The sequence below is a fragment of the Nymphaea colorata genome, chromosome 3 (genome assembly GCF_008831285.2).
Source record: "Nymphaea colorata isolate Beijing-Zhang1983 chromosome 3, ASM883128v2, whole genome shotgun sequence".
Classification (NCBI taxonomy): domain Eukaryota; kingdom Viridiplantae; phylum Streptophyta; class Magnoliopsida; order Nymphaeales; family Nymphaeaceae; genus Nymphaea; species Nymphaea colorata.
Window position 1 is genome coordinate 28,142,704 of NC_045140.1, and position 19,325 is coordinate 28,162,028.

General features: G+C 39.1%; 2 protein-coding genes across 3 annotated transcripts; both read left to right on the top strand.

Annotated features, from left to right (window-relative positions):
• On the top strand, positions 1-9,994 carry LOC116251380 (probable rhamnogalacturonate lyase B). The gene is made up of 16 exons (XM_031625606.2): positions 1-50; positions 475-564; positions 1,505-1,626; positions 2,503-2,553; positions 3,235-3,354; positions 3,847-3,966; positions 4,170-4,311; positions 4,949-5,119; positions 6,208-6,372; positions 6,509-6,615; positions 6,776-6,866; positions 7,013-7,154; positions 7,601-7,757; positions 8,492-8,608; positions 9,368-9,491; positions 9,571-9,994. The coding sequence occupies exons 2-16, from the start codon at positions 520-522 to the stop codon at positions 9,820-9,822; spliced, it is 1,926 nt and encodes a 641-aa protein (XP_031481466.1). The 5' UTR covers positions 1-50; positions 475-519; the 3' UTR covers positions 9,823-9,994.
• A 1,723-nt stretch (positions 9,995-11,717) lies between these two features.
• On the top strand, positions 11,718-16,267 carry LOC116251379 (probable trehalose-phosphate phosphatase G). Of its 2 annotated transcripts, XM_031625604.2 has the most exons (12): positions 11,718-12,031; positions 12,736-12,780; positions 13,478-13,915; positions 14,008-14,148; positions 14,241-14,312; positions 14,399-14,527; positions 14,693-14,749; positions 14,855-14,956; positions 15,049-15,126; positions 15,240-15,309; positions 15,709-15,872; positions 16,065-16,267. In XM_031625604.2, exons 3-12 carry the CDS (start codon positions 13,613-13,615, stop codon positions 16,122-16,124), a joined length of 1,176 nt encoding a protein of 391 aa, XP_031481464.1. In that variant the 5' UTR covers positions 11,718-12,031; positions 12,736-12,780; positions 13,478-13,612; the 3' UTR covers positions 16,125-16,267. The 2 variants fall into 2 exon arrangements, with proteins under 2 accessions (XP_031481464.1, XP_031481463.1); XM_031625603.2 differs by lacking the exon at positions 12,736-12,780.
• The last annotated feature ends 3,058 nt before the right edge of the window (positions 16,268-19,325 follow it).

The following is a 19,325-nucleotide window of genomic DNA, read 5'->3' on the forward strand; positions in this document are numbered from 1 at the left end:
GTTCTTTCTTCCTCACCTCAACGATTCTCCTTCGAGCTTACCAGGAACAGGTTTCTTTTTCTTTCTTTCGTTTTTCTTTTTCATCTTTGTTTCAGGCTTTTGGTGCATCATGGCGTCACCTTCACTGAACTTCTACTAACGTATTGGTCACTCTTTTCGGAGGATGATATATCCGACGAAAACTAGTTGTCTACCAGCACTTACCTGTGCCAACTTTGAATCGGCTGAACCTGCATTTGTGTTATTAAAATGAGAAATTATCGGAGACCATGCAGCTTATTTCCCTTTGCCCATGCAACTTGGCCAAAATACGCGCTGTGAGCGAACCGCTACGGTGGCCATTCGAATAGAATAGTATCAGTAGCCTTGGGTGTCTCCTCTACCCAATAAATAGCTCGTGAAGCAACAAAGCCCATGCTATGCTGTCCACCAAGGGTTCTACTGCTCGGTAGTACTGACAACGCTGGTTTTCAGGCTTCTGTAGGAGGGACCTGACGGAGCAACTCCAACTTAACGCCAATGGCTGCTTACCCCGGCGTAACGCTGCTGGTTCAGGACCGCCATGTAAGGATCCCGTCCTGCCCTATCTCTAATCTCTTCTCTAGGAGGAAAATATTTTACGAAATCATGTTCAACTTTTGAATGAGTAATAAATATACGTCATTTTCATTTCGATATCTTACATTTAGCTGGTTAAATTAAGATTCATGCCACACAAGGTAGGAAGGCCAATTTTTGAGTTCCAGCCTTTTTTTCTTTTTCTAATGATGAGGTTCCAAACCCACATTGAAAACACTAACAAAAATGATACAAAATTGAGACTTTTGTGTTTTTCTTTTTTTTGATAAAACAGTCCTAGTTTCCATCATGCAAGCACTGTTTGAAAAAGAAGTTCAAAAACTCACAAAAAAAAAAAGTCCTTGTTTATGTGGTTTTGAGTTGTATTGAAGTTAAATTGAAGTTAACAATGACAACAGTGTACCCTTCAACTTAGGTACTGCACTCCACCATTAAAAGTGCCGCGCTCCACCACTTAATACACTTACCCATATTAGAAATCTGCTTCTTCACATGCCCTTAGCCTCTTCACATGCCTTTAGCCCCATCAAGTACCGTATGCCTCTTGAAACATCCATCATGTAACCACATAAGGTGTTTTGGTAACCAGCTTTTCGGGTGGTCAAGTTGTACTTTATTGTGCTGATCATGACAATCACATTCTATGGGCCCGTGTAGGAATGTCATCAGATCCAGTTTGGGATTCTGTGATGCTAATCGGATTTTTAAACAAAACAATGGCAATTAGTCTTTGAAGGTTACGTTATGACCTTCAAGTTAAAGAATGTAAAAGGTCGACATCTTGCTAACGCCTCATAATGTCTTACTTTGAGAAAGGTTTCGCCAACTTGATCATGCACGTCAATCAAAAAAATAAGAAAATGATGCCAAGTCAACTCGGAATTAGACCAAGTTGCTAGCTGTGACGCCTACCTCTTTCTAGCAGGTGGTACTTGACAATGGGATCGTCCAAGTCACTTTGTCCAACCCGGAGGGCATCGTCACAGGCATTAAGTACAATGGCATTGACAATTTGCTAGAAATCCTCAACGAAGAAGTGAACAGAGGGTTAGTTTTCTCTCTCTCTCTCTCTCTCTCTCTCTCTCTCTCTCTCTCTATATATATATATATATATATATATATATATATATATATATATATATATATATATATATATATATATATAAAATGTTAGTTGTTTTAAGTTTTTTCTAAGGTAGCTACATTTGATTGGTTTAGCAAATAATTAAGTTTTATACATTATAAAATCCGTGGAAGGATTTGACAATATCAATTAACTATGCACCAACAATGCATATGTAACGTTTTGGAGACTTATAGTTAGTTCATCTTTTCTTGCCTTCATACTTGGTCTCTTTCTTGGACAGCTTAAGCTAGTTTCTGTGGGATCAGAATTATGATTTGTAAATATTAATATAATGTAAGGTACGTGATATAGAATATAATAAAAAAGAAAATCAAAGGAAACGGCCTCCAAGTTGGAGATTGCCTCGTCATTGAGCCTCTTAAGCCCATAGTGGATTAAAGAGTGTATTCTGATTGTCAAATAGCAAAAATAAATGTACTTGTCCTATTACTATACCTAAATCTCAAAAAGATATCGTAATGAAAATTCTAACGCTTGAAAATCGAGTTAGCTTTGAGTTTGGCCATGTGAGGGTGTTGGACTGCAACAGCTTTGATAAACAGTTCTTGTATCTCTATACACATGAAAATTGAGAAGGAATACCTCACTATGACAAATTCATTTGTTAATTAAATTTTTTTTTAAACTTTTCAAACCATCTTATGTCATAAAGAGCCTAAGTTGATCCGCGTCCATTATGATCTAAATATTAGAGCACAAAATAAGAATTTATGGCTTCATATAAATGTCACATCTTTTGGCATTGGAGAATTTATAACTTCTGGATATTGTGACAGGTACTGGGACCTATACTGGAATGAACCGAATGGGCCAGGAATCTTTGATGTGTAAGCACCAAGATGATTAATTAGAACTCTGTAACAGTACTTTAAATGTGCTTGGATCTCAAATCCACGGTTTTCTCACATGCGGTTCATAGCAGAGTTCGGATCAGGTGCAACATGGTGACAAAGAATTTTGGAGGAATTGTATTTAATTTAGAAATCAAATTCAAATAGGCAGGTTTCCCAGAATAATTGTACTACATGCAGGATGTAAATTTCTTGGTTCAAGTTTTATAATTTGGTCGTTGGAACACATTTTTCTACTGTACATTCAAGAGTCTTCTTTGAGAATTTGAAAAATCTCAAATTTTAATTTTTCTTTTTTGGTTTTTTAAACCGTAGATTAAATTTCTAGTGTTGTTCCTGACCCGAACTCAAGAACACAAGGCCCTCCAATTCCACTGGACAGAAAAACTTGAGACTTGTTTGGTTTGGACTTTGGAGATTCTTTATTTGCTTGGTCAAATCGTTTGTGTGCACCATGCTGGATTTTGCAACAAGCCAAAGTTCAGATTATCTCCAAGCAATCAGCTGAATTCATAGTTTAGATATATGTCAGTTTATTTTTGCAAGGAATATAAGTTTAGTTTCTTAATAGATGTTCAAGTTTCTGGACCGAACCGATTGCTTTCTAACTAATAGTGACCTGATGAACATTTGTTAAGAGGAAAGAATGCCTTGCAGGATAAAAGGAACAAGTTTTAGTGTGGTCGTACAGAATGAGGACCAAGTTGAGGTCTCCTTCACAAGGACATGGGATGCTTCTCTCAAGGGCAAGCTTGTCCCTCTCAATATAGATAAAAGGTCTCTTCTCTCTTCTCTCTCTCCCTCTCTTTCTCTCTCTCTCTCTCTCTCATATATATATATATATATATATATATATATATATATATATATATATATATATATATATATATATAAGCTTGGCCAAGTTCATAAACTTGGAAACTTTGGTAGTGGTAAAAATTCTGAATGATTCAAAGCAAAGACAGATTTCATGACACCCGACCAGGAAAAATACTTGTATACTTATATGCACTTGTCATTGTATTATGTTAAAACATGAAACTGGTCGTACTTATTGATGGATAATGTAAGCGGAAAAAGTGGGATTAATCATGAAAATTGAGACTTAATTTTCTGATGGAGATTGATAGTTTTACCAACTCGACATACAGAGCGATACGATAAATGAATTCGCTTTGATCTTAGTATTCATAATTTAACTGATCAGTTCCTTCACTTAAGATCATAATTTCTGTTGGAGCATATTCATAGTTTTTCCTGTGCAAACAGGTTTATCTTGCTCCGCGGCCAATCGGGATTTTATAGTTATTCTATCTTTGAACATTTGGAAGGGTGGCCCGACTTCAATGTTGCTGAGATAAGGATCGCTTTTAAGCTAAGGAAAGACAAGTATGCAGTGCCTCCCAAACAACCTGTTATGGGTAGTTTCTTTCTTGTTTTGTATGTTAAAAACTGTTTAATAAAGAACGAATTGGTGAAAACACAAACAATTTCGTGAGTTTGGATGATTTTTTTTTATGAACTTGGTATAAGATTTTGGAAGCTTTTTCTTCTCCAAACTGATAGTTCTTGAATGGTTGATGAATGCTTAGATTCCACTACATGGCTATAGCAGACAATCGCCAAAGGATAATGCCCATGCCGGATGATCGCTTGCCTGGCCGAGGTCAACAACTGGCTTACCCTGAAGCGGTGCTGCTTGTGAACCCGACCAACCCTGATCTTAAGGGAGAGGTAAGAAAGCTTTAGAACTAGGAAAATCCCATTTAGAGGCCCTACTTTAATCTCATATTTCGAATTGCGTTTTCATTTTTTTTTTGAATGACATGGACCTCTGTAGGAACCAACCAACTGCTTAGTGGGTTTTAGTGGTTTGTCATGTTTCATAAATCTTCCTTGTTTAATTCAAAGAACAGTAACAATACATTACTGTTGTCAAACGGCCCTCAAGTGAACTCTACAGCGTCAACTCTAGCTTATACTCGCCTCTGCGTCCACTGATGTGAACGGATACTCGTCCAAAGTTCGATACTCGATAGTTGACGGTGGGTGGATCCTGTTAAGAATCCTTTTCTCACTTCACTTGGTAGGAGAAATCACCAACAGGTGGGTCGACTTGATTACAAATCGGTAAGTGTCAGGTCGACTACGTTGGATTTCGGTGCCCAAGATGTCGAAATTATGAAAACTTTCCCGCCCTCGAGAAACGCTTTACCCCGCTCCGAGAAAATATCTCCGTACGTTTACTAGTTTATTTTGAGGAATGGTGTTCCAGAACTTACAGCACCATGATGGATATCCTGAACTGCATTAGCTCTCTCTCTCTCTCTCTCGCTTTCTCTCTCTCGGCTAAGGGTTTCTGGAAAACCAGGTGGATGATAAATACCAGTATTCTTGTAATAACAAGGATAACAGAGTCCATGGATGGATCTGCACCGACCCTCCGACCGGATTCTGGTGCATCACGCCCAGCGACGAATTCCGAACCGGAGGCCCCGTCAAGCAAAATCTCACTTCTCATGTCGGGCCTACCACTCTTGCTGTGAGCTCTCTCTGTGTCTCTTACATATTCTGCTTTCGATCGAGTTGCAGTTTCCCTCTTGGGTCTTTTCTCTGTCAATTGATGTTCCTACTGTCAGAGGCTCTAACGTCCAATATTTATGCCATGTTGTGAGGTTCTTGTTCCAGCTTCCTCCTCATCATGAACGATCTCATTTTGGTTGCATGATTTTTAACAAAGAAGTAAATAATTTAGTTGGTTTATGAGAAATATGGTTTGATTGGTATGCCACTCGTTTATGGTACTGCTCCACTTATGAAACTATTTTATGGATCTGAATTTTCATTGGTAATATCATGTTAGGCTCCAATTTAAGAAACAGCGCGAACAGGGGAACCAAACTGAAGTGAGATGACGGTCTACTGCATTTCTTGAGTTGTATGGGCTAGCAAAAGAAGAGCGTGCTTTTGTGGGCGGATGTTAAACGTTGCTTTACTTGCCTGTATAAATGCATGGTTAGAACAGAGTCCCGTTTCTGAACCTTTCATGTGCTACGGTCATGCATGCATTGCTCAAACGATTAGGAGATGTGTGCATGTTGGAAAACTATTTTGGTGATGATAATTTTACAGTTACTAAATAACTATATTCAGTTAAAATGAAGTTATATTTATGGAACTAGGCGTTTTCATTTACTTGTATCAAAGCCAGATAATATGGATCTAAATTTTAATAGCTGAAGTTTGTCTTGAGTAATGCAGGCAGACTGGTGGCTGTTAAAGTTGGCAGCTTTTGTTCTAAGAGATTAAACAACATTTTGACAGATCATTCACACAGTGTGACAACTGCTGAGTGTTTTAATCTCTAACTAATCTTTGCTACGTTTGGATGATATTTGAAACTTTAGACACGGTCTTTGCAGAAAAAACAGTGGGGCCAATGAAATGTTGTATCTGCCAAATTGGGAATACCTGCCTATTTTGCATTTTTGGGTTTCTTCCTTATTAATTCAATAATAGATTGGGCAACGTCATATTACTGAAAAGGATTTGGCTGTGGGAGTATAGCTGCTTGCTTGGTTTCTAATCTCTTTGATATTTTTCTCCTAAATCTATTTGAATTTTTTACAGATGTATCATAGTGCTCACTATGCTGGGGATGATCTTGTTCCCAAATTTCGAGATGGTGAGCCCTGGAAGAAGGTTTTTGGTCCTGTTTTTATCTATCTTAATGCAACGATAGCTGGATCAGATTATGGATCAGAATCTCTTCTTTGGCAGGACGCAAAGGCACAGGTGTTATCTGCCATTCAGCTTGGTGCAATCTGTGATTACGTTAATTAGCTTAGTTTTTCATTCAAAGGACAGCAGATGTGCATTTGTGTCTACAATTGTTAGTCTTTACCTTTTCAATTTGCTTCGCTTGTCTCAGATGATGCTTGAAGTGCAAAGCTGGCCATATGATTTTCCAGCTTCAGAAGACTTTCCCATTTCTGACGAGCGAGGTTTGGTTAGTGGAAGACTAATGGTTAAGGACAGGCATGTTGTGCAAATACTTTTCTTAACGAAGCAGAAGCTCTCTTTACGAGAATACCTTCTTGCAGCATATCAGTTATTATGAAATTTCACGAGGTTACTAAGTTATTGGAGTCTGTTGAGTATTCACATTTATTCATCTTTCTTGCTTATCTATATTCAGGTATGTTAGACAGGAACCATTCTCTGCAGATTCTGCTTATGTGGGCTTAGCTTTACCTGGAGAAGCTGGGTCTTGGCAAAGGGAATGCAAGGTGATTCTAGCATCACTGCGAGTGCATTCTTGTGCAGTTCTGAAAACACTAACGTGGAAGCATTCTTGCAATTCCTTAACTTATGCCTTCACAAAATCTTTCAGTGGCAATGTTTATAAGTATTATTCTTCTTTTTTACTTTTCAGGGATATCAATTTTGGAGCAAAGCTGACTCTGATGGTTTCTTCACCATTAATAATGTTCGAGTTGGAAATTACAGTCTTTATGCATGGGTCCCTGGATTCATTGGAGATTACAAATATGATGTAATTGTTAACATCTCTTCAGGTCGACATTTCATCTACTGGCAAACACCTCAGATGTTTCCATATAAATGGAAACAAAAATGAAATTGATAAAACCTTCAGGTGTTAACATTTTTATGATTCTTGATATTTTGAAAGGTCTTCACTTTAAAATTGTTTGCGGATGTTTTCATTTCTATGATGACAAAATCATGATAGTTTCAGAATTTTGCCAAAATCTGTGATGCTGGAGTTGCACTTTATGTTCATGCTGTTCCTGACATTTTAAAATTTTCAAATTGCTGAATCTTCTTTTGTGAATGATTTTTATGTTCTCACAAGTTAACTCGGAATTGCTGCATGATGTACTGTGTTTAATGTCTTCATGATATGTTTGCTCATGAGTTATTCTAATTTCAAGATTATCTAAGCGATACTGTCTTAGTTACTGAGATTATGTCTCCAATGATTATGGTACAAACTACGCAGGATGTGAGATTGATTTAGGTGACCTGGTGTATGAGCCTCCACGAGATGGTCCTACCTTGTGGGAGATAGGGATTCCTGACCGTTCTGCTGCAGAGTTCTATGTTCCTGATCCCAACCCAAATTATGTCAACAAACTCTACATCAACCATCCTGACAAGTAGGCTTCTTATGTTATTCTCTATGAAATTCATCTTTGATGCCACGGTTGTGTTTTTAACTTTTTATCATATATGCATCTTCCAGTGTGTGTGACCTTGATCACTCTAACATGGTTACACAATGCGTATGCTAGTTCTTGTGTAAATGTCCGGTGGATATAAAAATGGTACTGTTTATTTGTCAAGTCAAATTGTATGAGACACTTGTTGTTAGTTCTTTTGATGAGATGTAATACTGCCAATGCTTAAAAGTAATCTTATTTTCCTGATTTAGATGTTATGATTCTAGTGTTCAGAAGGTTGTATGTACAGTTTGCAGAATACATTTTGTTGCTATATTTTATTTTACTGGTGCCCCTGTAACATTGCTCTGTGGTTTTTCCCTTTCCTCTTTGTTTTATTTCTATGGTTCATCAATCTGACAAGTAGTCGCCGCTGCAAGCAAATGGCCATATTGCCCTTGTAGGTTTGGCAGAGAGGCTGGATACTGCAATATCTTTGTCAGGTTCCTGGTTCCTTCAGTACCTTCTTGAACATGCCTATGGCCCTGTAGTAACACATAGGAGTACCCAGATTGTGAGAAACTGTCTCGTGCATTATCAAATGCTTGTTGTAGAAGAGAGACACAGTCTTTTATGTTCGCAAGGATTTGACAGCATTCAAATTAGTTGGAAGTTTTACTCTAGAGTTTAACAGACTATGCTTGATAATTTTGAATTCCTTACGTTGCCAGGTTCAGGCAGTATGGATTGTGGGAGAGGTATGCAGACTTATACCCTGATGGTGATCTTGTCTACACAATTGGGGCTAGTGACTATACTAAAGACTGGTTTTTTGCCCAAGTTACCAGGTATTATTCTGCAGTCTTGAATAATTTGGTTAGTCTATGATATTTGAGCATGTGGTTACCTCATTCAATGTCCTTTATAAGAGACTGATGAGGTTACTTTTTTGTTTGCTGTAAGCGTATCTTGAGCTCTTAACTCAAGTTTTTCCTTTTTTGCCAGGCATAGTCCTGCTTTAATGCCTTATCTGCAGAAAAGTCCCCAGCGAGTTTTAGAAAAGCATCCCTAGCTTTTATCATCTATACAAATGGGTCCTTCTCTAAGCCAGTTGTTGGCTCAACTATGGCCAGCTAGGATCATGGCAAAATCCTACAAGGGATTATCATAATACCACGCCCCAAAACACACATCCCGCTCCACCCAAAAAAAAAAAAAAAAAACCAAAATTTTCACGAGGTCTTTCCAGGACAAGCTGAACTTTTATGGGGACTGATATTCCCCGCCTTATGTTAAAGGCACGTTGTAAACTCCATAAAAATTGCCAAATCTGTGAGCTGCTGCTGTGTCATCCATGTGACATAGCTGCAGCGAGAACATGGCCACGGCTCTTAATTCTAGGATTGCTTCACGGTGGCTATGCAAAAGGGAGGACCAATTTGCAAAAGGTCTACCTAGAAGTGCTTTTATAAATCAACCATTATGGCAGGGACCATTTTTCCAAAAACACTTGGTTTATAATAACAATGCAAGGAAGAGCCACCTTTCCAACTTACAGGAACTAGTGAGTCCTGTTATGCTTAGTTGCCAATTTTGTCATCATGCAGGCGCAAAGATAACGGATACAAAGGAACGACATGGCAGATAAAATTCAAGCTCGACAGGGTAACCCAAGATGGGACTTATAAGCTCAGAGTTGCTCTTGCATCTGCCGCAATATCCGATTTGCAGGCATGCTTCCTGAATCATGCACTTCAAGCTAATTTATAGCTTAAATTTGTGTTCTGACTTGGATTTTGAATTGTCAAAGGTTCGCTTCAACGATGCAAATGCAAATCCTCCTCATTTTGCAACCGGTAGGATTGGTATGGACAACGCAATTGCCAGGCACGGAATCCATGGACTGTATTGGCTATTCAATATTGACATTGTCAATGCGTGGCTTGTCGAAGGTGACAATACCATCTTCCTCACCCAGGCAAGAAGCTCGAGTCCTTTTCAAGGCATCCTCTACGACTACATTCGTATGGAAGGGCCACCGTCCTCAGAAGTTACCTTCTGATTTTAATACTCTTTGACTAGAAATCTGGAACTTCGATTATTTCTGCGCTGGATGCATGCGATTGACTACGTGTATGTTGGGACATTCCTTTCATTTTCTACTTGTTTATGAGAGAAGTGTCACTTTCCTGCGAAAGTTCCTCCCACACTTAATGGCGTTCTTTTTTCTTTTCCGTTGTAGAACAGATATCTAATGTTCTTGATGTCTTTTCTTTGTTGGTACTGTTTGATTCTTTCGGTTCTTTCTTTTTTTCCTCACTTGCAAGTCCTGGGGTGACTATACGAAGAGCGTGTCGGCAGAAAGTAGGAATGGTTCACAAATTTAAAGAAAATGAAAGGTATTTGACGAGAGATGTCATACACGCGTTTTATGGGAATCTCCACTATCTAGATAGGCTTCTGGGTATCGATCCCAAACATATACAAGATGTCATGGATTTGGTAACAAACTGATAAAAACGGAGACGGTTTTGTGAAATCTACCAACAAATTCTACCTCATCTTCCAAAATTCGTCTGAGATTTGAAGCCCTCGGCCTTAACCCCTACTCAAAAGAAGATTCTTGTGGATGGAAAGCGTCCACATCATCTCATTTACCCGCACAGTTTTTTATTTATTAGAATCTACAGTTTTTGTTGGTCTGCCTTGGAGAAGCCACCTCCTGCAAATAAAGTTTTCTCAATTTCGTATTCGATGGTGTCAACCTGCGCAGATCTTTTGCTGTCTGGTAATCCTTGTCGTTCCCTGCACGAGCCCAACGGGATCTTAAATTATCACCGCAATCAAAGTCGTGCCCCCATCATTTTCAAAAACCAAGATGGTTAGGCTGATAGCTACCCACATCGATCAACAACGAGAATCTTGACTCTGTAACATTATTCTTATTATTACTGGCTGTCATTATTAATATTTATCGACCAATTGCTGCGTTGGAAGGAAGTCCTCGAGCTCCAACATTCCCACCAACGACGAAACGACGGCACTTTCGTCAACTGGGGAGCTTCGTTTGCATCTGAGCCTTTGAAAACAAGTCCTGCCGCTGTGCCAGCTCGTCAAGGTCGTCTCGTCTTGTTCCACCAGCTACGGAGAATCGGCTTTTTCGAGAACGGACAGGGAGTGCAGGAAGTCAAGATCATGATTAGTGGTTTCAATTCCGCGTGGTTCGCTTCTTCTTCTTCTTCTCCAGCTCTTGCAGACGCTTACAGTTTCATCCTCACACGAATTGAACTGAATTGAAGAACTTTAATTGAAAAATAGACAAGCAAATAAAAAAAATATAGGACAACAGGAAGGAATAAATGGGTGCCCTCGTGGCCTTGCAACGCGTTCAATTGAAGCGGCGACTCCTGAGAGAAATACCAAATAGCTGGATGGATAAAATGGTCATTTTGCGTTTTGGGAGCGTGCACTGCAGACTTCTAGTGCCCGTGTTTTTGCGTGGGCGACGGTGTCATGCCACGTCAGCGACAAGTTGTGGGGACGTTGATTTCTAGGTGGGTCCCGCTCCGACGTGGAGCGGACGTAAAAGGGGAGATACGGGCGGGGCCCACTTGCTGGAACGAACGAGGGAGGGAAATTTTGAAGTGGGTCCCCTGGGGGAGTGGGACGAACTACGAAGAGTTTCATGGGACCCACTGGTGGGGCCGGAGAAAGAGGAGGACCCACATGGCTTTCGGGTTTGGGTGGAGCGAGAGGGAAGGATGTGGGGTTGGTTAGGACACAGGCGAGAGGAGGCAACGGCCGTGTGCCGTTGCGTGCAGCTGGAGGGTTGCTGACGGGAGAAAAGCGAGAGGGAGGGGCGCGTCTCGGTCAACCAGCGTTCTCCTGTGTCTGTATAATGTGGCTGCCTCCTCCCCTCTCTGGTTGTATAAAAAGGGGACGAAAGGCAGAGAGGGAGGGAGCGAAGGAACGAGGGAGAAAGAGGAAGAAGGCGTTGGTGAGAGAGAGCCCTCTGACTCTTGGTGGCTGTGGCTGTGATATTTTTGCCACTAGGATGGGAAGAGGAAGGGAGTAAGGGTGTGTCCATAAATAGAGAAGAATCTGCCGTTACTTCTTTCTTTCCCTTTCCGTTGTTGATTGTCCCTCAGTGGCACCTCCCATCGATAGAAAAAGATCTCTTTCTCCCTCATTCACACGCACATATACACAGTGAGATGCATAAGCCATTGGTGGCAGGAAAGGATGCATGAGGCATTTGCTTCCCCGTTAGTGTAAGCCTCTCTCCCTCTCTCTCTCTCTCTCTTCTTGTTTTCCTTGCATTATGAGCTTGGCCTTTATGTTTCCCCGGGTTCTCCCGCTAGTTGAATTCTGCATACGAGCAATGCGGTCTCGATGAGAGAAGCAGTCTGTTCTAAAGAAAGAAGCTTCATGTTTGTATTTATGTAATCTTTCAGTGTAGTGTACTCATGTTGGTCCTTTTGGCCTTCTGTGGGACTCACGTTGGTCTTTCTGGTCTTCCATGAAAGCTTGGCATTTATTTGCTTTGAGTTTTGAGTTTTCCTGTTTCTTATTTTTCTCTTTCTTTGGCTTTTCATGCTTGATTCTGGTGGTTTAGTGCCAGATTTTGCTTCCCGATGTCGACCCTGCGTAGTTGGTAGCACATAGTTGTTTTAAGTAATCATGACGAGGACGAATCAGAGACATGATCGTTATTGTCAAAGCTTTGATGCACGTGTCCCTGTCAGGTGTAGGCCGTCTTCACAGCTTAATGATGAAAGTTACGCATCAAAACTCTGGTTCATGAAAAATTTTCATTGCATCAAATATTCAATCAAGTCTTTCTCGGCTCAAAGCTGAATGGTGGACGGGGGTTTTCTGTGCTCCTGTTTGCCTATGCATTAGGTGGGGCTAAGTGCATAAATCAACGTCTGCTACTGACGCTTTCTTTTTTCCTTTTTTTTCTTTTCTGATTTAGCTTCCTGTTTCTTTCCGAATCGATGGGCTATGGACAATGCCGAAGGTAATGAATTTTCTTTTATTTTTTCGTTAGTTAAAAAGGGAAGGCTAACAAAGAAGTTCCTGGGGTGTTCTATCCTTTTGTTGTAACAGAGTAATTTCCTTTTTCTTCATTTGCAGTACCGACGCTTTCACTGGCCTGTTTGGAGAAGATAGAAATCTCTTCTCCTCCTATCATCATGTAGCTAATGCGTCGCTTCTGCCTTTCTTTTCTCTCTTCTACGTTCGGTACCCTAAAAGTCATCTGCTGCCTCTTAGCAAACCTACAAGCGCTGCAGTTTATTCAAACCGAAGCCCACAAGTGCTGCAGTTTACTTAGTTAACGCAGAAAACCAAATCGTGCTGCTAACTTTGGTTCCCGTGTTGCAATCATATCTCGTTGGTTGAGCATGCTCTCCTCTTTGATCGTGCTGTAGATTTCTGTAATTTCATCGTTCATTTTTCACCTTCTGCTGCTAATAGAATTGTAATATGGTCGAATTCCATTATGTAGTCAAACTTTACTTCATACGGTAATATGAGGAACTACGAATGGAGATTCAGTTTGTGATGCTTGAAAGGAAAACCATTTGTAAATTTGTAGCACTTATGTGATGCTCGATGCTGGAAAGCTACAGATTCAGTTCATTATTTATTATGCATATATATGCGGGTTGGTTCATCAGGCACACTACTGATTTGTTTTGCATATGTGGTTGCAGGTACTTGAGACAGTTCGAGGACGAAGCTTGAGGTACTGATCTTCTGTGAATAAAGCAGTCTGCGAGGTGTCAGGGGGTTGAATTTTGTTCGATCATTGGTGGTGCTTTGAGCCTTAAATTTGGGATTTTTTGTTTATGGCAATGGATGTGAAGTCAAATCAACCTTCCCCAGTTCTTACAGACCCTGCACCTCTAACAAAACCTAGGTTAGGTTTATCATGTAATTTGGTTCCATGTTCAACAACTGCAAGTTACACATCAGGTATTCCCAGTGGTCATTATTTGGGAATCAGTAGGAAGAAGCACTGGCAAAACAACATTGAGAATGTCTACCCAAATGGGTGGCTTGATGCAATGAAGGCTTCCTCCCCCACTCACAGAAACCATGCTACCAAAGATGAATCTTCCGAGCAGGATGCAGCTTTTCGCTTGTGGGAGGCATGTTTTCTCCTTTAGTGATTTTTACTTCATTTTTTCTTTTTCTTTTTCGGTTCATGTGAAAGAAGAATGCATTCTTCACTTAACTGCAGGTGGCATATCCATCAGCTCTTGGCTCTTTCAAGCTTATTACAAATTCTGCAAGAGGAAAAAGAATATTACTTTTTCTAGACTATGATGGAACGTTATCTCCTATCGTGGATAATCCAGATTTCGCTTTCATACTAGATGGGGTAAATCCGCCTTTAACAAATTTGGGTTACGCATTGGTAATTTTCATGTGAAGAAGCATAAGTTAATCTTCTTTTGGATAACTAATATGCAGATGCGCCCTGTCATACATGAAGCTGCAAAGCTGTTTGCTACTGCAATAATAAGTGGCAGACGTCGAGATCAGGTCCATCTTTGTTCTTTGAATTCACGTTCACTGTATTATCACAGAGATTCTTTACTTAATGTGTTTTTTAATTTGAAAGTTTTCAGGTTTACAAATTTGTTGGACTATCTGAACTCTATTATGCTGGTAGCCATGGAATGGACATAACGGTACCTGTAAATGATTCTTCAAATGTTTGTTGTGGCAAAGTTGACCAAGCTTCCAGAGGTGGTCAGGTAAGAGAATTTCTTAGTTTAATAATAATTTATGCCTCTATTACATGTTCCTGGTTGCCCTTATGTCAATGCAATTCATAAGATTCTTGTTAGGTGCAGATTGAATGACTGTTGTTAGGTCCAATTTTCTCTGGCTAACAATTTATTTTTGGTTCATTGCTCCAGGGTAATGAATTAAATTTCTTTCAACCTGCCAATGAGTTCTTATCAATGATTGATGAGGTAAGTTATGCTAAATCATCATTCCTATCTCAAATTGGTTGAGAAGATTCTCAGCACATCTTTTAGGATAAAAAAGTATTTGAATTACTTCCTCATATTGTGCAGGTTTTCAATTCTCTAGTGGAAAGTACTAAAGGAATTGATGGTATAAAGGTTGAGAACAACAAATTTTGTGTTTCTGTACATTATCGTTGCGTCAAGGAGGAGGTTCGTCCTGTCATTATTGTGATAACCTGAGACACAATTTGCTTATTGTTCCTGTATATGAACTGAAACATGCTGTTATTTGTGATTACTAGAAGTGGGATGCAGTCAGTCAACAAGTGCAGATCGTCCTTCAACGATACCCTAGATTAAGACTAACTCATGGCCGGAAAGTGAGTGCCCAAATCCTCATAAACATCAGGCTTTTAAGATAGTGTGTCATTAATTTTTATGGATATTTTAACTTCTGAAATTTTGCCTCCCTTTTGACATAAATTTCAAGCAGGTCATGGAAGTTCGTCCAAAGATAAAGTGGGACAAGGGAAAAGCTGTGGAGTTTTTTATTGAAACACTAGGTAAGGTTAAGAATAAACTCTTGTTATTTTTTAATGCTCTGTATGTACACATGGTTTGAGACAGAGAACATGACAACAGCCTTGCTACATGGAGCTGCACCTGAAAATACTTGAGAGTTCCAACGAAAGATTGCTAATAGCCAACTTTCTGAGTGTTACTGTATTGAACATTGAAATTCCATAGTTTGTGAAGCAGTGATTCCTAGACACCAAAGGGGTGAAATCAACCGACTTAAGATATTGAGCTACAGCAAGTACTGCATTTCTATGTGATTGAATGTCCTAAAAGTTAGAAATTAGTTCAACGATCTTATATGCTCTGCAAGCGTCTGTACATGCTGGTGCCATGTCTTTATTATCAAGAATTCACATATCCATTATTGAAATCTTGTTTTACAGGTCCTGCCAACTGCCATGATGTGTTCCCCATATATATAGGAGATGATCGGACTGATGAGGATGCTTTCAAGGTGTTGAAAGAAAGGCATGAAGGCATTGGAATCTTGGTGTCTGAAGTGCCAAAGGAAACTAGTGCCTCCTACACTCTCAAAGATCCATCTGAGGTATACATTATAGATGTTTCATTTTGCAGACGTTATCTTTTATTCTCACTTTCCTAAAGCAAGTTTTTCTAAGTCAATGCTAGAAGCCAGGCCAAGTTTTGTAAGATCATGACATCGATGACTAGTTAGCCTTCTCTTTGTCCTATTCTTTCCTTTACTGTTTCTGATTTAATGGCACATTTTCATTTTCAGGTGAAGAGTTTCCTGGAGTGCTTGATTAAATGGAGGAAGTCGGAGAACCTGGGAATTTGAACATCTACTGCTGATCATTTTCTATTTATTTTCATTTTCCATCCTTTTGTCCTATGAATATTTGTCCTCGTTCAAGTTAGCCCAATTTTGTAAATGTGTACAGATGTATATGCCTTTGATTATCAAAAAAAGAAAAATCTGTATGCCGTTGTTCTCTGCTTTCTTCAAGAATTTCTGCAACTTTTATGTTACCTGAAAGTAGGCTAATAAAAATTGGGATCTTCGTCAGTACACAATTGGAGAAGTGCAAGTCTGGGATTTTATGAAAAAGTCCAACTAAAGGACATGTTTTTCGGCCTTCAAAAGGGCAAGTTTCTACGCACTTGGTCATGCAGAGAAGCCTAGTAACTTTAGTAATTTACATGTTTCTGGGAAAATAGAGAGAGAGAGAGAGAGAGTTTGGCAGAGACAGAATTATATGTTAACATGCATGAGGGTCTACAAAGAAATTTTAAGCAACACATGTACTGCCACCGGGGTTGAGCCAGTAGTACTTTTCCTATTGCTGAGGGGTAAATCTGAAGTACCTCCAATCATTGTTATGAGAATCAGAATCTGATTCTAATTGGCCAGACAATCAACTTGAAACTAGGCGAGTCAGTTGAATCGATTATGAATTGGCAGAAAATATTATCACATTATTATTTTTTCAAAGAAAATAAATTAGATAACTAAAAACCTTAAAATCATTTGGATAAGAAGATGAACACGAGAGAAAATCTTCCCTTCGTTTATCTATGATACCCCTTCACGATCCTATTTTTCCATGCCGTTGGTGGTAAATTCCCCTAGCTTTCAATCCTCCAACATGCACCCCTAGGGCAAGAACATGTCAACGAAATAAGTCATTCTTACACATCAACAAGACAGCAGCTTTACCTTTATGTCACGTTGATCTCTTTGAGAGAGGCACGTGAAACTCTTTTGACCACATCTACCATGGCTCATCTCACAACCCTATACACGATCCGGCTATCCCTCCATTGAGGTAGTTTTCCCTTTGGCCAATTGAACTAGTGTCTACGGCAATTTCCTTGCTTGGCTCCCATCCCTAGGATGGTAATTCCACACCTCCCATCTCTCTCTCTCTCTCTCTTGGGATTGCCAATAGAGGAATGGTTTTGTTGGTAGGTATATATATATATATATATAGAGAGAGAGAGAGAGAGAGAAAGAGAGAGAAAAGTAGGTAGATACCAAACTCTTACATACCATACTTGATCAGAATTATCCAAGCGGTTGATTGCATTGAGGCCAGATGGTAAACATTAAGTTGCAAATATAAAATCAAGTTACTTTTAAAAAAGTCTTATATATATATATATATATATAGAGAGAGAGAGAGAGAGAGAAAGGTAGGTGGATACCAAACTCTTACATACCATACTTGATGAGAATTATCTAAGCGGTCGAAGATGGTAAACATTAAGTTGCAAATATAAAATCAAGCTACTTTTAAAAAAGTCTAAAAGTACCCTTCAAATGAGAAGAAAAAAAAAAGAATGAAGAAAGTTGGATTTCTTTATATTCTGTCAGATGTCTCACACATGCAGCCCAAAGGAATCATCTGGATGGATAGATGGCCGGAAGATTTGAGCTTCTACATGTGCCTAAAAAAATAGACTCAATAATTGAAATTGTAAGCATTATAATCCCTTTTTTTGTTGAGAATCTATAATAGCATTGAAAATGCACATGAATTCACATGAGCTGAGTGAATCTGAGGGTACGACAATGCATTTACCAGCCCTAGTTTCTGACTTGTGGTGGAGAATTTCCAGATCTCTTGTCAAGGGAAGTACAAAGAACAACCTAGAAACCACCAATGCCGTAAAAGCTAGTGGCCACTATAGTTTTCCCATAAGGGGAAAGAATCACTTCTTCTCGCAGAGAATATGCCACAGATCATGAGACTGTTACAGAGAGACAGGGAAGTTCAACTCCAAAATCTAAAAATGGGAGGCGTTCGTGGGGCAGTTTTAGCGCCTTTCTTTGCTTTCCTGTTAGAACTTCTGGGTGCTGGTGGTCACGTAATTAAGAAGCATAACTAAATATGAACTTATAATCGTTCCAGCCTAAGCTTTCATTTAGAGAGAAAGAGAGACTCTGCTAAAGTCACCATTCACTTATATAATATATATATATATATATATATATATATGGCATGCACTTACATTATATTACACTACGTACAAAATTATTCAATTGAAGCAACGTTGCACCTTAAGCCGAATATTCTTAACGTAAATAAATTGTTCATAAAGGTACCCACATGAATGTGATAACAACATTTTTTAACCATGAGATCGATGATGACCAAAAGAAGAAAGCACGTTTCTTTGATGTATAGATGGGAGTTTTTAAAGGCTAAAAGGGTCACGTCAGATTTTCAAATCGCCAACCCACGAAAAACTCAGATGTTGATTCTTCAACCTGCATAAAATAAGATCTAAACATGAGAAAAATGTGAATTCTTTTTGGGTTTTCAGACTTGCAGATCACGTCTTGTGGTTAGTTCTGCAGAAAACGCAGAGTCCTAGAAAATATTCAAATAAAGTATAATATTACTATCACGTGTATGTGTGTCTTTTTGGGCACAAAAATCATGGACTTAAAATGTTTTAACATAATATCCAAATGTATTTATTACTACTTACTTTATTACAAAAAGGTTTTCATTTAAGTTGATTTGGTAGATTAGACTTTTTGCCATAAAAAATTATATGTTATAATAGTAATTGGTCCTTTGATGGCTCAAAAAATACATCTGAACACGAAGAAACGGGTGACGTGCTTCCTATTAAATTGTAGAATCACATCTACAAGTTCTGTTACACCAAAAAAATACATTTAACTTGTGTAGTTGTGGTCTCTTGTTTTACCTATTACTATACACGCAAAGAGCCGACACAAAATGGGAATTCATGAACAGAATTGGGTGACAAGGTGCCACCCAGTACAAAAAAAGGCAAGCGGAAAAAAAATGCCGGACAAAAAAAGAGAAGAAGTAGAAGAGAGACTGAGAATTTATAACTCCTGGTGAATTCAGTTGCTAAAATAATCTGACATTCCAAGTTTGTCTAATGCATTTGCTTTTCTTGCCCACTCAACTAGGAGACCTTGGAGTTATCAATACAGAAGATCTGGGACCTTCTTTCTTTTGAGGAGAGAGAGAACTTTACCTAATCTGGTCCCATATAT

Excerpts from the sequence above, each read along its gene's own strand:
- LOC116251379 (XM_031625604.2), top strand. The coding sequence starts at position 13,613 with ATGGCAATGGATGTGAAGTCAAATCAACCTTCCCCAGTTCTTACAGAC. Across the intron at positions 14,149-14,240 it reads TCGCTTTCATACTAGATGGG|ATGCGCCCTGTCATACATGA; the intron begins GTAAATCCGCCT and ends ACTAATATGCAG. Across the intron at positions 15,127-15,239 it reads GACTAACTCATGGCCGGAAA|GTCATGGAAGTTCGTCCAAA; the intron begins GTGAGTGCCCAA and ends AATTTCAAGCAG.
- LOC116251380 (XM_031625606.2), top strand. The coding sequence starts at position 520 with ATGGCTGCTTACCCCGGCGTAACGCTGCTGGTTCAGGACCGCCAT. Across the intron at positions 3,967-4,169 it reads TTTAAGCTAAGGAAAGACAA|ATTCCACTACATGGCTATAG; the intron begins GTATGCAGTGCC and ends ATGAATGCTTAG. Across the intron at positions 9,492-9,570 it reads CCGCAATATCCGATTTGCAG|GTTCGCTTCAACGATGCAAA; the intron begins GCATGCTTCCTG and ends GAATTGTCAAAG.